The sequence below is a fragment of the Mytilus galloprovincialis genome, chromosome 13, assembly GCF_965363235.1.
Source record: "Mytilus galloprovincialis chromosome 13, xbMytGall1.hap1.1, whole genome shotgun sequence".
In the NCBI taxonomy this organism is placed as follows: Eukaryota; Metazoa; Mollusca; class Bivalvia; order Mytilida; family Mytilidae; genus Mytilus; species Mytilus galloprovincialis.
Window position 1 is genome coordinate 4,069,152 of NC_134850.1, and position 15,916 is coordinate 4,085,067.

The window sequence follows — 15,916 nt, forward strand, 5'->3', positions numbered from 1 at the left end:
TTCGTTTTAGAAGGACGTGAAATATTCAAGGTTAGTTCCAGAACGTCCAGTGGCAAATATATGACCAGACGGGGAACAATAATGTACAGCATACATTTATGTCTATCAGAATTAACAGGAGGTAGGGAGCTATGAACAGAAGAGTAATAATGACACATTTAAATTTTATCGTTTTTATTTCGAGGACAGATTATGATGAAGGACATACATATGGTTAAACTTAAATGACAATCTTCATTGCAAAAATCAAAACCCGGGCAGCGGGTTAAAATGCAAAGATTACACATTGTATTACATGTACACAAAAAACACCATACACGACACTTTAAAAAGTTCAAATTAATAATATGTACATACAACAATAGTTGTGGGTTCGTAAGGGATGCTCTGAAACAGCTAAGGGAAATGGATCAATAGCAACAATCATGTCCTTTGCGTATGCAAAATTTCCCACAAATTGCTTAAAGTGACAATCATTTAATTCATACATCAAAAACAAAATGCATATTTTGTATATAGAACCTTCAAGAAAGTATTAAAGTAGTTCTGTTATATAAATCATAATTGATTAAATTGAATTTGTATTCGGGTGATAACACACACCCATAAATTCATTTCGAATGACTCTATGTAGATCTATGTTAAAACAAATGTGAATCGAATAAAGTAATTACAACCGATTGCATTGAGTAGGTAGGTAAAGGTAATATATCTTTGGTTCTTTTGTTTTACTTCCCTCCTTTGGAAAAAATCTAGTCTTAAAGACACATAGATTGGTTATTTGTCGGTCTAGTATATTTTTAAAGGAGGGTAGTTTACCTAACATAATAATGGCTTCACGGTTCAGTCTGCAAGCTAACCAAAGATATTACCTTTACCTACACACTCAATGCAATCAACTGTAACTGACAATTTAAATGATAAATGATAAATGATATTCACACTGAAAAGTGGGTCGTCTGATATAGGCGGAACAGTACAGACTGAAGTAAAGTTATGTTCATGTATGTCCGTTTTATCTAACGTAAAAAAAAACTTCCGTTATTTATATTACATACAAATAGAAGTTGTGTGTGTGTGTGTGTGTGTGTGTGTGTGTTAAAATAAATACCAAAAAGCCTGTTCAATCCATTTGATTTAGTAAAAATAAAATCGTTTATTAAAAGAAAATGCCTAACATGTTCATGGATAATATCTTCTCATTAGAGTATTAATTAGACATAAAAGATAAAAGTGTTTTTTTTTTACTATGGACAAGTTTTTTGATGTTCAATATCGAATATACATGATATAGGACAAATGAATTTTCAATGTTTAAAAAAAAAATGCCGAAAAATTCATATTCGACCAACAAATACCACAGTTGAGGGAGATTCAAGTTACTTATCTAAATCAATCAGAATCTTTCCGTAAATTTGTTTCAACGAAGTTTTATCTCGATGTAGGACACACCGTTATTAGAAAAAAGTAAAATCACAAAAATACTGAACTTAGAGGAAGATCAATTGGGAAAGTCCATAATCACATGGCAAAATCAAATAACAAAACGCATCAAAAACGAATGGACAAGAACTGTCATATTCCTGACTTGGTACAGGCATTTTCAAATGTAGAAAATGGTGGATTAAACCTGGTTCTATAGCGCTAACCCTCTCACTTTTGTAATGACAGTCTCATCAATTTCCGATATTTTTACATTGATGTGTTAAATAAACAGACACAATAAATATAATAGTCAAAATATGGGTACATCAGTCATCATCGTTTAACAATTTTAAAAGGAACAATTTAACAGAACACAAAAACATCTACTATCTACGAACACATTTATTGAGTGTCTGACGTCAGAAAATTTTATACGTCACATAAATTTGTCGTTCAATGTGCGTACAAACAATTTTAAAATTTTCATGGGAATGTTAGCATACAGGGTTAAAAAATCAAAACTATGTAAGAATAAATTTAAGAAATAGACCGAGATTTAAACTAGTCCAAAAGTTATATATAGAATTTATAAGAATCCAAAAATAGTTAATACCACTACGCGATTGAATGATTTTGACGTTTGTGGTTCAACGTATATTGTAATTCATAATAGAAATATATTATAATGACATATAATAGAACAATATCATACTGACGGGATCTTTTAAAGTACAGAGTCACGTTATAAGAACAAAAGAAATACAAAAAGTCGCAAATACAAAACAAACCACAAAAAAATGAAAGCCAATACAAACACATTGACGAGATGTATAAGTACCGAGCCACGTGAAACGGATATCACATGAAACCATTTAACAGTAAAAGTAATATTAATAATAGAACAAAGACAAATGAAAGAACTATAAAACACGTTGTTAAGATGATAAACAACATCAGTACGAAGAATCTATACATCAAGACCATCGTGTATTATTTGAGAAGTTGATACGGAATATTTATCAACAAGGTCTTGGTACCTTCCGATGAACTTTTTTAGAAAAAGAACGAGACGTTCTTTGACATACCCCTGTTTCATCAACTTTCTACTCAGACACTGAGTCTGTAGGGTGTTAGACAATGTGTTATTTGTACTTGATTAACAACACAAACAGTCATCATATTAGGATATGAACACACGAATACACTGAAAACATGACACATATGATTTCAAATGGTTTTATCTGGTGTTTGTTGTCAAGAGGCAACTATATCATGCATATTCAGTGTGAAAAATGGACAGTATATATTGAATGTATATGTAAGTCTTCCGGGATAAAAGACAGAAATGTATTCGTCAAATGAAGGAAAACCGGAAACCAGTCAATGAGACAGCAACCCAACGACACAATACAATTTTTAATGTGTTCTGATCTCATTTACAACCTAAATATCCTTAGGGAGCTACCATTTGATTTTTATGGGGGAAAGGGGGGGGGGGGGGGGGGGGGGGGGGGGGGGGCTAGGATGAAAAATTTTGTCCTGCATTTCTTTTTTGTTGTAATCTCTGTCCTGCCTTTTTATTTTTCACTCTATTCGGTCCTGCCTTTTTTTTTTAGTTTATCCTGACTTTTTTTTGAACCTAAATTGTCATCCTGACTTTTTTTTTGCAAGTGTCTCATCCTGCCTTTTTTTACTCAAAATTCCTGTCCTGCCTATCTTTTTCAAATTTCATCCTAGCCCCTCCCCCCCTAAAAATCAAATGGTAGCTCCCTTATAGAATATTTATCTTAAATTAAAAAAATATTGGGGACATACATATGACTTAAATTAAAAATTTCCTCTTCAGCAATTTAAATATGGTTAAACCGATATTATGAAATGAAATGAATTTATTTTTATCAAACTATCATACAGAAAGTGGATGTGAATCAAAGGACATTCTGAATGTCTATATGCATACATGTATATAGGAAAGATTTTGCAGCTGATTTTGTTGACACACTTGAAATTAACGCGTTGATCACACACACAATGTACATAACAACATTGTAAATATTAAATCTGAATACGACATACATATCGTCACAATCAATTAAGTTAGATTTAAAGTAAAGAAAACACAAATAAATAGAAAATATTTTGAATGACTAAATGCATAAACAGATTCGAGTCCGAATAAACTCATTGTCTGAAAAAATTATTCATGCTTATTTTTGTTCTTTTTCACGTCAAAAAGAAAAGCTTTTTCGTTACTTTCATTACAAACAAGCAGAATATTTTCTTTTTTGTCATAATAAATTCCTATCGGCATATTCAATCCATCTGATTCAGTAAGAAGTTCTCTATGATGTTTACCATCATCTGATATAACTAATAAAGTGTTGTTCATCCGACCAGTCACATAGACATTCCCCTCATTATCTGTTGTTACACGACATAAATCTTGAAATTTATCCATTTTAAACTTCCACATTACTTTTCCATCTAACGAGCAGCAGTATATTGATGTATCGTCTATACAGACCATCCTGTCTCTGTCTACTGTAATGTCCCAGATATCGTCTGAAGGTAAAGGTATAGTACGTATTACTTTACCTGTCAGGTCCATCACATGTGTTATACTGTCAACAACAACGTACAGGTTATTATCATTATATGATATTCCCCAGCAGTTATCACTGGTGTTGATTCTACTGGTGACAGAACGTGTAGATATATTTATTATCAGTATGGTACTGTCATACATACAGGATACTGCTACAGTGTTACTATCTATATCTGTTATAAAATATGGTTGATAGGACAGAGGAATGTGATCGATATCAGAACCGTCTGAATTACAAATAATGAGTTGGTTATTAAAAGAGTCAGTAAACACTAAAGTATTGCCTGTTTGGATGCAGCTAGAAATGTTCAGTTTTTCATTCGATGACTTTGTGATATTTAATTGTTTACGCAAAGTAACAAAAATAGGAAGGTTGTATTTGACGGGCGTTTGAGCTTGGGTGAATGATTCTTCTGCCTTTCTTGTGTTTTCTGAAATGGATAAAAACAAAATAACATTGAACAAATATCTAAAAAATATGGATTGAATGTTGTAACATTAATCTCTTTGTTAAGTAGAGTATGGAATGTTAATTGGGGGAAAATAGGGGGATATTTTTAGCAGATTAACTTCTTTTTTATCGGTAACTTCACAATAATCATGCTTTGTTTTGTTTGGCGGCTGTGTTTTTCACTTTTGTACATTAGCCTGTATTTTGTGTTAAAGAATATTCCATTCATCCGGTTTTAGGAAATGTTATTTATTTCCACAGAGAATCTTCCCCTAATTCAAGGATTGAAAATGAGAGAGACTGAAAACAAGACAAATGTGCTAAACAAGTACTGGACAGACATATTCAGTTGGAGACATAATTTGTTTGGCGCTATCTATCTATGCCATGTTCTAGAATAAAATGTTGTTTAAACTTCCTTTGTTCTTTTTGCTATGAAAGTTATCCAGTATACTGTTGGTTTTCAAGGATACATATGAGTTTATTGTCTTTTTTTCAACTGATAATAAGAGGCTGTCACAACGACAGAAAACCGGATTTATTAACATTTATTTGTGTCCTGGCAATATCACAAGAACCATAACTGATGAACGGTAAAAGTCAAAATAGTCAATAAGAAATTTGACCTCCATTTTGTCATCAGTATCAACATATTAAAATTTGAAAGGGCTTAGGTTGAATGGTTCATGAGTAAATGCAACAACATGAATGGAAACGACATTTTTTTATCTTTCAAGAACCATAACTCCTGAACGATAAAAGTCAAAATCGACATTATTGAATTTGACCTCCATTTTGTCATTAGTAACAACAAATCAAAATTGATTGAACAGTTCATGAGTAAATTCACGGACACGACTGGAAACGCCATTTTTCAATCTTTCAAGTACCATACTCCTGAACGGTAAAAGTCAAAATCGTCATTCTTGAACTTGACCTCTATTTTGTCATCAGTAACATCATATTAAAATTTGGGAAGCTTTGGTTGTACAGTTCATGTGTAAATGCACGGACACGATTGGAAACGCCATTTTTGAATCTTTCAAGAACCATAACTCCTGAACGGTAAAAGTCAAAATCGTCATTCTTAAACTTGACCTTCATTTTGTTGTCAGTAACATCTTTTAAAATTTTAAAAGCTTTGGATGAACTGTTCATGAGTAAATGCACGGACAACATTTGGTTGCCGCCCGCCTGACCGACCGCCCGACAGCCCGCCGTACATCCCCAAGTCAATGACCGACATTTTTGTCACAAAAATCCGGTTAAAAACCACTAGACAAAGTGAGAACAATGAATAAAAGTAGAAACACACAAGAGATATTACAAAGATTTATTAATTGTTGATTGCATAACGTCCTGTGACAAATATTTCATGCATGTTCAGGCCGAAAATGTCAATGAAGCTGGTATAAAAGTCGGGGAAACATTGAGACTGCTACTGGAAAATGAGGGTTTTATTTGTTAGGGACAGGCAAATTGCCTTGTAACAGCCACCCCCCTTACGAGCCCCTCAAAGAGTTGTTACAAAGCTATTTAACTTACTGAGAGCGTGGTAATCTTTCTACACCATGTTCACGAGGCATCGGATTTAACGTCACCATTCTGACCAGACTTGGCTTAATTTCTGTAACATCACGCAAAACAAAACAGACGCCAACGTTGACAAAAAATGTATTGACGCTGGGGAAAATGTTCACAATGAATTAAAACACACCAGAGATATATTGATATTGGATAGAAGAGTGGATTTGCGATCTTTATTTAATTTTATCATTGCTGTAATATATGAGTTGAGTACTGTATAGAACAATAATCAACGTGCCATGATTTAGAGGGACTTCTGTTTAATAGTGACTTACTTAACCTTTTAATTGTATTCTTAACTTGAAAATGAACGAGACATTTGCCACAGGACGTTTCAAGCTAACAAAAATTCAACAATGTTTCACCCTTGAGATTACCATATAGAAAGGATTTGTGTTGTTGTCTTAGCTATTCTTCATGACTAAAAGTATTTTTTGTGAAAAATGGAAAACAACACGTTTTATAATATTTTGCGTCCGAAGCGTTTTTCTGGATTTACCTTCATCAGGAAGCCAAACATTTGAAATCCGAAGATGTATAAGTACCAAAAATCGTTGAAGAGCTTTATGTCAAAAAAACCTAAAATAAATAGCCAAATTCATCTAAAGCCAACTTTACATGGGGAGTTGAAACCTTAGTTTCATAATAATTTCAAAATTTATAAACAGACAATTTTAGTAAAGTTTGTTAAATCATGTCAGTACCGAAGCACTGACTACTGAGCTGATGATACCCTCGGGGACTGATAGTCCACCAGCAGAGGTATCGACCCAGTGATGTAAAAAATGGAAAACAACTAGGGGAATTCAAAAACACTTATGTGCACCTTACCACAACATGTCTTTCGGTTACGCTTAGATCTGACAGAGAGCAAACTTTACAAAGGATCATCTTATATCTAGGCTAAAGATATTGGTACAGATATTAATATCTAGGTCTGACGGGGCTTTGTTGCAAGTGGTCCCCGGTGGATTTGCTGAATGTATAAGAACGCACTAAAATCAGATTATAATTGGATGACAAGTTTGTTTTGGACACACGTTGCTGTCAATATAATGAAATTATATGTGACTGTCATACAAGTGAGAGGTTGATCTACCTATAAATCCAGGTTTATAATCCATTATTTTCTACATAAGGACATGCCTTTGTCAAATAAGGAGTATGACTGGTTTTCCATTCGTTTGATGTGTTAGAGTTATTGATGTTGCCATTTGACAAAGGACTGGAATGCATGAATACGATTTATCGTGTAAAGGTAATAATATATAGATGTGGTTTGACTGTCATTGAAATCAATCTCCACTAAAGACCTCATGTCATAGAAGTTAACAACATGTTACCGTAAGTCCTTCAGCAAAGAACATAAGCTATAACGTATAGTCAGGTTTTGAATATCTTAAGATGAAAAATGTAAAACCAAAAAGATAATGGCCAGATTTATGTCTAAAATAATAAAAATCAAAACAAATATGATGAACAGCAACAAACGATTCCGCGACAGGCACATACAACATGTGGCGGAATTAACCATATTTGCTGGCGTCAAATCCTCTGCTTAATCTAAGACAGATGTGTAACAATGTAATACATATAAGAACATACTAATAACATCACTTAAAATTGGTAGTACTCCTCAGACCGATAAAAAGCACATAACGACCCCAACACAAACTCTAAACACACAATATACATATCTGAGAATACTTAAGAGTTAACTGAAGCTTAATCAAAATCATTAACTAATAAAAAATCATTTGCTGAGAGTGAAGTTCTCTTTGAGGGGACAACAGTTAGCATGTTACATGTCTTTTCTACCGCCTATCCTACTTACCCTCAGATGTGTTAACATATGCTCCTTCTTTTTCTGAAATATATTATTAAAAAAAACCGGTTAAATTCAAATGCTTGAGAGGGGTTTTTATTTCATTATTCACCAATTCACAGTACTTAAACTTTAATTGTATTCTTGTTTTTTTATCACGTCTTTCAAATATCTTGAGACAATTGCTTCTGCTCGACAATAACTCCATAAGAATAGGGGATTAAAAACTTAGTCACTCGAGGTCTTTCTTCCGACCCACAGTTAAAACCTTGCCAAAGTGGGACGCCCTTTTGTTTATGTTGGGTGTTCAAGTGCGCAGTCACGTCTGGTCAGAATGGAGACGTCTTTTTGACACCTTTCTGTCCCTATCTAATATATCCTTCAGACTTTCCCAAACGTTATCCTGGACGACAGTATACAGGACGCATTTTTTTGTATTTATTGTTTATTTGTTCTCGTCCTAAACATGCATGCTATATTAACCACTAGCCGTTGTCTCAAAAAGGAATGATATTTCGGACTGGTAGTTACGCAGACAGCAATCAATCAATACATGGCTGATGAACTGATTATCATTAAGAATATTTTTTCTGTGGTTTGTGAACTAAGGACAATTATATAATTACTATAGTAATAATATAAGTGGAAATGTAGTATACCACAAATGAAAACCATTCCATGAGGTCTTTCGCCTTTGCAGGTTTCGCGACTACAATATCCTACCAAGTATTTGCAGGTTAGGTTTGCTCCGAAGGATGTTATAATACGCATCAACATCGGAACAGAATAAGACCTTTGAATATGATGAGGAATGTTACGCTTCATGTAGCTAAACTCTTACGTTATCACTTAACGCATATTGCAAAAGTTAACGTTTGACCATATGTCATTTGCTGTTTAAATCCATATCCCCTCATTACCAATAAACCAATACTGTTCTTGTTATAATTATTGTGCTGAATGGCGATAACAAATTATGTTTGTCCCCTGTCACGACATCGGACCAAAATAATAAGGATCTGCTTGAATAATAACTCGTGTAATTGCATAATTCAAGAAGCATAACAGTATAAAACTGGTTGTAAGTATTAATAATACTATGGGGGTCTGTATGTGCAATATTGACAAATACTCCATCTTCCATTGGTATTCCAACTGTCTCGCTCTTAATTCCATTAGACCCATATATCAGGACTTTCCAAGGGTATTTATTTTTAATATATTCTCGTCTTGACAATAGACAAATTATTAAAACTGAACGTTAAGATAACAGAATCAATCAATCAATATTAAATTGTTGAAGGACAAGAGATCTTTAAAACGCTGAAATAATTCTCAATGAAAATAAACATTCATGCAGTATTTTTCTCAAAATATCAGTGCAAGTCCGACCAAAATGACTGATAATAAGAAATCTACATTTTTAGTAAGAAATATAGATTACATACATTTGTAACTTGATATACGGTAAGGATTAATATTAAATGTAAAATAAATATAATGGTTTCAACAAAAGTTACTCTGAATACATTGGTAACTCAAACAAATGTTCTTTCACAAGAGAAATGCAACTGTACAATACAATATTTTACAAATGCAGTCGACAAGTACTTGACGAAAATCACGTTATTCGTATGGTATGTTTGATATCAATTGTTTATCCGTCCCATGCTTACTTTATACCGCTGAACAGCTGCATTTTATAGCAAAAACTTTTCAAATTGTTTTTATTTACAATTTTGTCATTTCCTTGGAATTTTAGTTACATTTTTTGGACTTAATAAAGGGAGAAACAACGAATCTAAAATATACATCAACGGACAACTTTAATTTGCCATCACACGTTTTCACCTTCTGAACGGTTCGTTGAAAAATTTTTCGGAATATTATTTATAACATCAATTCTCTGTAAAAATAGACCAAATGAAAAACAAAAAATTGGCCAGAATATATCTTTTTCGAAGTTTAAATGGTTGAAACAATCAAACTTTAAAAAAAATCAATAAAAATAATCTGTATAGTCTGGTTGCCATTAAAACAATGAGCATCATAGTTTCTTTAGTATAGCAAGGTGAAATGGCTAACATTGTATTTAATGATAAAAATTAAATAAAACATATCATTTTTTTGTTATTTTCAAGGGTAATGTCAGCAGCTTACTGACAAAATTTTCGAATAAAAATAGTTTGTTGGTTCATAAGGTCGTCCATTTTACACGAACATCGGTATACATCGGCATTTTTAACATTTTTTTTTTCTTCCGAAAACGTAAAATTCCTCACATTAAGGACTATAAAATATAACACTGTGGCAGTTTTGTCAACAAATTGCTGCACAAAAATATGTTGTAGAAGGTAGCCAATACAGAAATTCTAGTCATTGGCATTTACCCTTAACATCCATTTTATTTAGGTTATGTATATTTTCATGATACAATAGTCCTTTCGTATAAAATAAATTATTTCAGATGTATGAAGGGTCTCCATATATCATTTTACATATTCCAGAAATTAAAAATATGCTGAAACTAATTTTGATGTAATTTTGAAAAATGTATTATTTTCCCTTCTGAAAATCTTCGTTCAGGAGATCGAAAAAAAAAGTAGTAACAGTAACAGTATTGCAGACAAGTTGATTGTACTATTTCTGGATCATTATTCCTTGTTTGACAACTTAACAACAAACATTGAAATATTCAACAGAATGTGACTTAATGAATTATAAGATTGCTTGTCCATTTTAAAAACATTTCCCGATGTAATTTGTGACATTTATAACACTGAAATAGTATTGAAAACGGGGCTTTGGTGCAAGTGGTCTCCGGTTGATTTGCTGAATGTATGAGAACGCACTAAAATCAAATTATAATTGGATGATTAAGATTGAATTAGATGACTAATGCTGTAGTTTTGAAGATCCTTATGCATGTTGCATGTTTCAAAGAAAGAGTTTTGCCTAAAAGCACCATACACCCATTTTTTTAGCTGTATCACCATCTACTAGTCTTTTTTACCAGTCGATTATCTTTCAGAATATAATCATATGAAATCTGATCTCTAGGCCAAACAAATATCTTTACAAATCTTACATGTTACAAGAATCCATGACCTTGTTGATGATAATTCCGTATCTACTTCATAAATAATACATTTTGTACATGGTGGTTTTAGAATGTAGATTCTAGATACTGACGTTATTTTTTCCATCTTAGTTACGTGTTTCAGTCTTTTTTAATTAATAACTTCACAGTTTAGTCTAATATAGTAAAATCCTTTTGGCTTGGCTCAGTACTTATACATTCCGCCATTGCTTTATTGTGTTATGGTCGTTATTTGTAATATTGTCTTTAATGTTTGCTTATGTGATTTGTTTTAAGTCATTTTGTTATTTCCTTTTTGACTTATTTTGTTTTTAGTGATTAAGATTTTTACACAATTGTGACTGCTGTAACCCTTTTTATTTGGCACTTGTTAGTATCATGTCTATATAAAAAAAAGATGTGGTATGATTGCCAATGAGACAACTGTCCACAAGAGACCAACATGACACAGACATTAACAACTATAGGTCACCGTACGGTCTTTAACAATGAGCAGAGTTCATACCGCATAGTCAGCTATAAAAGGCCCCGATAAGACAATGTAAAACAATTCAAACGAGAAAACTAGCTGCCTCATTTATCTAAAAAAATTAACGAAAAACAAGTTTGTTTTGGACACACGTTGCTGTCAATATAATGGAATTATATGTGACTGTCATACAAGTGAGAGGTTTATCTACCTATAAATCCAGGTTTATAATCCATCATTTTCTACATAAGGAAATGCCTTTGTCAAATAAGGAATATGACTGGTTTTCCATTTGTTTGATGTGCTAGAGCTTTGATGTTGCCATTTGACAAAGGACTGGAATGCATGAATACGATTTATCGTGTAAAGGTAATAATATATAGATGTGGTAAGCTTGTCATAGAGATGAATCTCCACTTAAGACCTCATGTCATAGAAGTTAACAACAATATGTTACCGTAAAGCCTTCAACAATTAACAAAAGAAACAATTTTGCGTGTCTGATACCAGAAAATGTATACATCACATATTTGTGTCGTTCAATTTTTATACAAACAATTTTTAAATTTCACTTGGTCAATGTTAGCATACAGGGTTAAAAATCAAAAGTATGTCAGAATTAATTACAGAAATAGACCGATATTTAAAATAGTCCAAAACTTCTATATAATTTATAAGAATCAACAAATGGCTCATTTCACTACGTGATTTAATAATTTTGACGTTTGTGGTTCCACGTTTTTTTTCTAATTTCTAATAGAAATAGAACCTGACATATTATAGAACAATAACATGCTGACAGGATCTTTTAAATTACAGAGTCACGTTATAAGAACAACGAAACACAAAAAGTCGCATATACAAAACAGACCAGCATAAATGAAAGATAATACAAACACATTGATTGGATGTATAAGTACCGAGCCATCGTGGATGCGAAAAGACAGGTTTAGTTATGAATTACTGTATCTTATTGACGGTAAGATTCTTATTCTTTGTTTAATCGTAGAATTAAAACCATTAAATAAAAATGTTATGAACTGGCCTTATCTGTATTGTTCCTGTTATAGATTCGTGGTTAGCGGTATATAGATCCGAGACTCAAATCCTTTTCTTGAATGAAGTTTCCTTAGTTCAGTTGGTTAATACAAGTATTGTTCATATTGGCCCTGTTACATGCCGTTTGTATTAATAAAGACCTCAAACAGTTGAAATGGGGCCGTTACAACCATCATTGCCCATTATTAATACCTCGGTCATGTAACAGGGCCAATATGAAAAAGTCCATTCATTAATACTATAATATTGATCTGTAGTTTGCCCTCGTACAGTCTGGTGATATTAGCTGTTTTGGTTTGCGGAAAGAATATTGGACTAATATGAAAACACACATTTAATACTTTATCAACACAATAGTAATATCTGTTATTAATATTAACAAGAACATTGCATTTTTACGAATAATAAAATGTATAGAGATAAGTTAGTTACCAAGACAAATAGGTAGGAGTGTTGCAGTAATATCATTGTGTGTTCCGCTCCCGTTTGAATTTTTGAAGATGTCCGATATTTTTCTTAATTGTTCCTCCATTTTGTCGTCGGATTCTAATAACTCGGCTTCAATATCAAATTCTAAGTAAACAGTTTCTCCAATGTTTTTTGGTGCACACCATGGTGTTAACTCTGTAAGGTTAAGGTAAAGAATAAAATCACTACTAGTTCAATAATAGTATATCTTTGAATATTGTTTTATTGGTATTAATATTGATTGTGTTATCAGTAAATTAGAATAAAACCTGTATCTTGGAATGGCACCAGGTCATGTTCTCTGACTGTTAATGACCTCTTTGCGCTAAATCCATTGGATGTTGGATGCGTACTGATTGATATTTTAGTCTTAGATGCATGATTTTTTATCAGTAACTATTGACTTTGAACTAGCTGTCAGTTACTGCGAGCACTCTCAGATCTGTACTTAATGTATTTTGCTGTGTGGATGTATAAGTACTATGCCACGCGTCCACTCTCTGTTTTTGATCGATTTGACCAATAAAGCCCTTTTCAACTGATTGTATAGTTTTTGTCAGATTTGGTAATGTTACATCACTGTCCCATGTAAGGGGAAGTTTTGGTGCACCTTCAAACTGGTCTAACCCTGCGACATTCTGCATGTGAGGGGCCTGCAATTCAGTGAATGGCGTTTGTTGCTGTACATCATATTTATTTTTTTTGTTTGGCCGTTATTTTTCTCCTTTGAATTGTTTTACCTTATTCATGTTGGGGCCTCTTATAGCTGACTATTCGGTATGGGTTTTACTCATTGTTGAAGGCCGGACGGTGACATATATCAAAGTTGTTAATTTTTGTGTCATTTTGTCGTGTGTGTAGAGTTGTCTCATTGGCAAACATACCACATCTTATTTTGAAGTTTATAGTGTGTTGAAACCGTTAAATTGACGTCAATCTTGCGTCTTTTGTATAGAATTAACGGTTTTCAGTATTATCGCATACTTTTCTCCAATTGCCACCTTGTTCACTTTCTGTCTGTAAATTTTAAAAGATATATCTACTAATTTCTGTTCAAGTATGGAATTGGTTTAGAAAATTACAATTGATTTTGTTTGCCTTGTTTCCTTAATGTCTGTAGTGTGAAACTTACATCAATCTTATACTCGAAACTAACTGGCTACGAACTTTCAAACATTTAAATGTCTTTTTTTTTTTTACTATAAAACTATAATAGATAGAAATTGAAAATGATGTGTATCATAGTCACCAAACTTTGAAATATTTAGTGAGAGGTTATTTCTTTATAGCCGAAAGTGAAATTAAAGGATAATGCTTGCTTCTTTTCGTTCTTCCTATGAAGCTCCTGTTTGAAATCAGTCTCGTGAATAAAGCGAGTGATCAGAGTGATTCTTACAAATTACGATTTATCCCTTCCTAAAACTAGAGTCTTTTCATCAAACATAGCAAGACAAATGTTTTCAAGTTATCTTTTAATTTGAAATTCGGAATACTTATGTAAAAGGTACAGAAGTAAAATGTGTTAATATTATTGAAAGAGGAAAGAAACTAAAATTGTAGGTACTCAAACATATCTCTGGATTTTTTTATATCCATACCTGATTCACGCCATCCAAAGAAAACATAGAACAGACCTATGATTATTCATGATTTCCTCTGAAGTTAGTATCGTGGGGAATATGTTTGAGTTTTCAAGTGAGTTGTCAATATCTAATTCCTTTATTAAGAAAATTAATGTGATTTACATACACACAGAAACGAGCCGCACACAAAAAAATCCCCCAAAAAACATCAACAACATATTTGTCATGGAGGTAGGACAATTCCTGAGCACAATTCTGGTATTTAAAGATAAATGTAGCATATGTATTCATATACCTTTTCAATTTTCTAAATTTCAATTTTGATTTGTAAGAATGACCTGTAGGGGTAAATTATAAATGTCTTCGAAACCGTTAGAGTGGACTTGGATATACACACAGTTTCATTCCTGGTCGCCTTCCGTTTTGGAAGAAAAACCTTGCTAAAGTGGGGCGTCCATTTGGAGGTGTGGGAGGCTTAAATTTGCTGCCGCCTCCGGTTGATATGTTGGCAATGAATACAATGCCTCGGATAAAGGTGTGGAAAGCTCTCAGCACGTTAAATATTTGTGTCAGCAATTATATGACGAGTCAGTCTATGGCTTTTCTTCTCTATCCGTCATACCTACATTTGAAATGGTACATTTATTTGCATTAACCTTCTTTTTGTGCTAATATTGTTAATTTGTTATCGTATTTAAGATGTGTGAAATATTTGCCATTGGATGTACAATAAGCTGCAACTAATCTATAATTTACCTCGACAAGTTAAATTTCTAATTTTGCTTATACAAACACATAGTTATTTAACATTTCGGTTCCGATTTCTTATGGAAATTAAGTACAAACCTTCTACAGGTAAAACAATCACATCAATACTGTCAGTATTGGAGGTCGTTATTCGTTCCAAAATTTTTCTAAGGAATAGAGTCAGGGTGGATTGTAGTATTTCATCTGTTTCCAATGTTTGTGGCAAAACATCTATATGAAGAATTATACTCCCTTTAGTGGCTTCAATGAATTCAATTCCACTCAAGTCTCTGTTTATCTCGTCTTTGAGGGAATTAAGAATATCAATGTTTGCCTCGACATTCTCGTTCTGGAAGATGATCTGTACACGGACTTTTTGTCTTCCTTCTAAATATCATAAAGTTGTTCATTATATTCCTTTGCCTATACAACATACCACAAAACGATGTCCTTTACAACTTTCGTATAAGTGTTAAGATATAATCACTACATAGTACACACGAAGAAAGTCAAGTGTGTTGTTCTACATGTCTAATTTTTCAAAAATGTTCATCACTATTAAAAAAGTCATTGGCTAAAGTATATGAGAATATGAAC

General features: G+C 32.8%; 1 protein-coding gene across 1 annotated transcript in view; it reads right to left on the minus strand.

The window, feature by feature from the left end:
- Positions 1–3,622: 3,622 nt before the first annotated feature.
- LOC143057368 (uncharacterized) overlaps positions 3,623–15,916 on the minus strand; it is a gene marked incomplete in the record, with an annotated part of 144,990 nt that continues 132,696 nt past the window's right edge. The window contains 4 exon segments of the mRNA XM_076230673.1: positions 3,623–4,461; positions 7,903–7,935; positions 12,954–13,145; positions 15,419–15,706. Coding sequence (XP_076086788.1) covers positions 3,623–4,461; positions 7,903–7,935; positions 12,954–13,145; positions 15,419–15,706 — 1,352 coding nt within the window.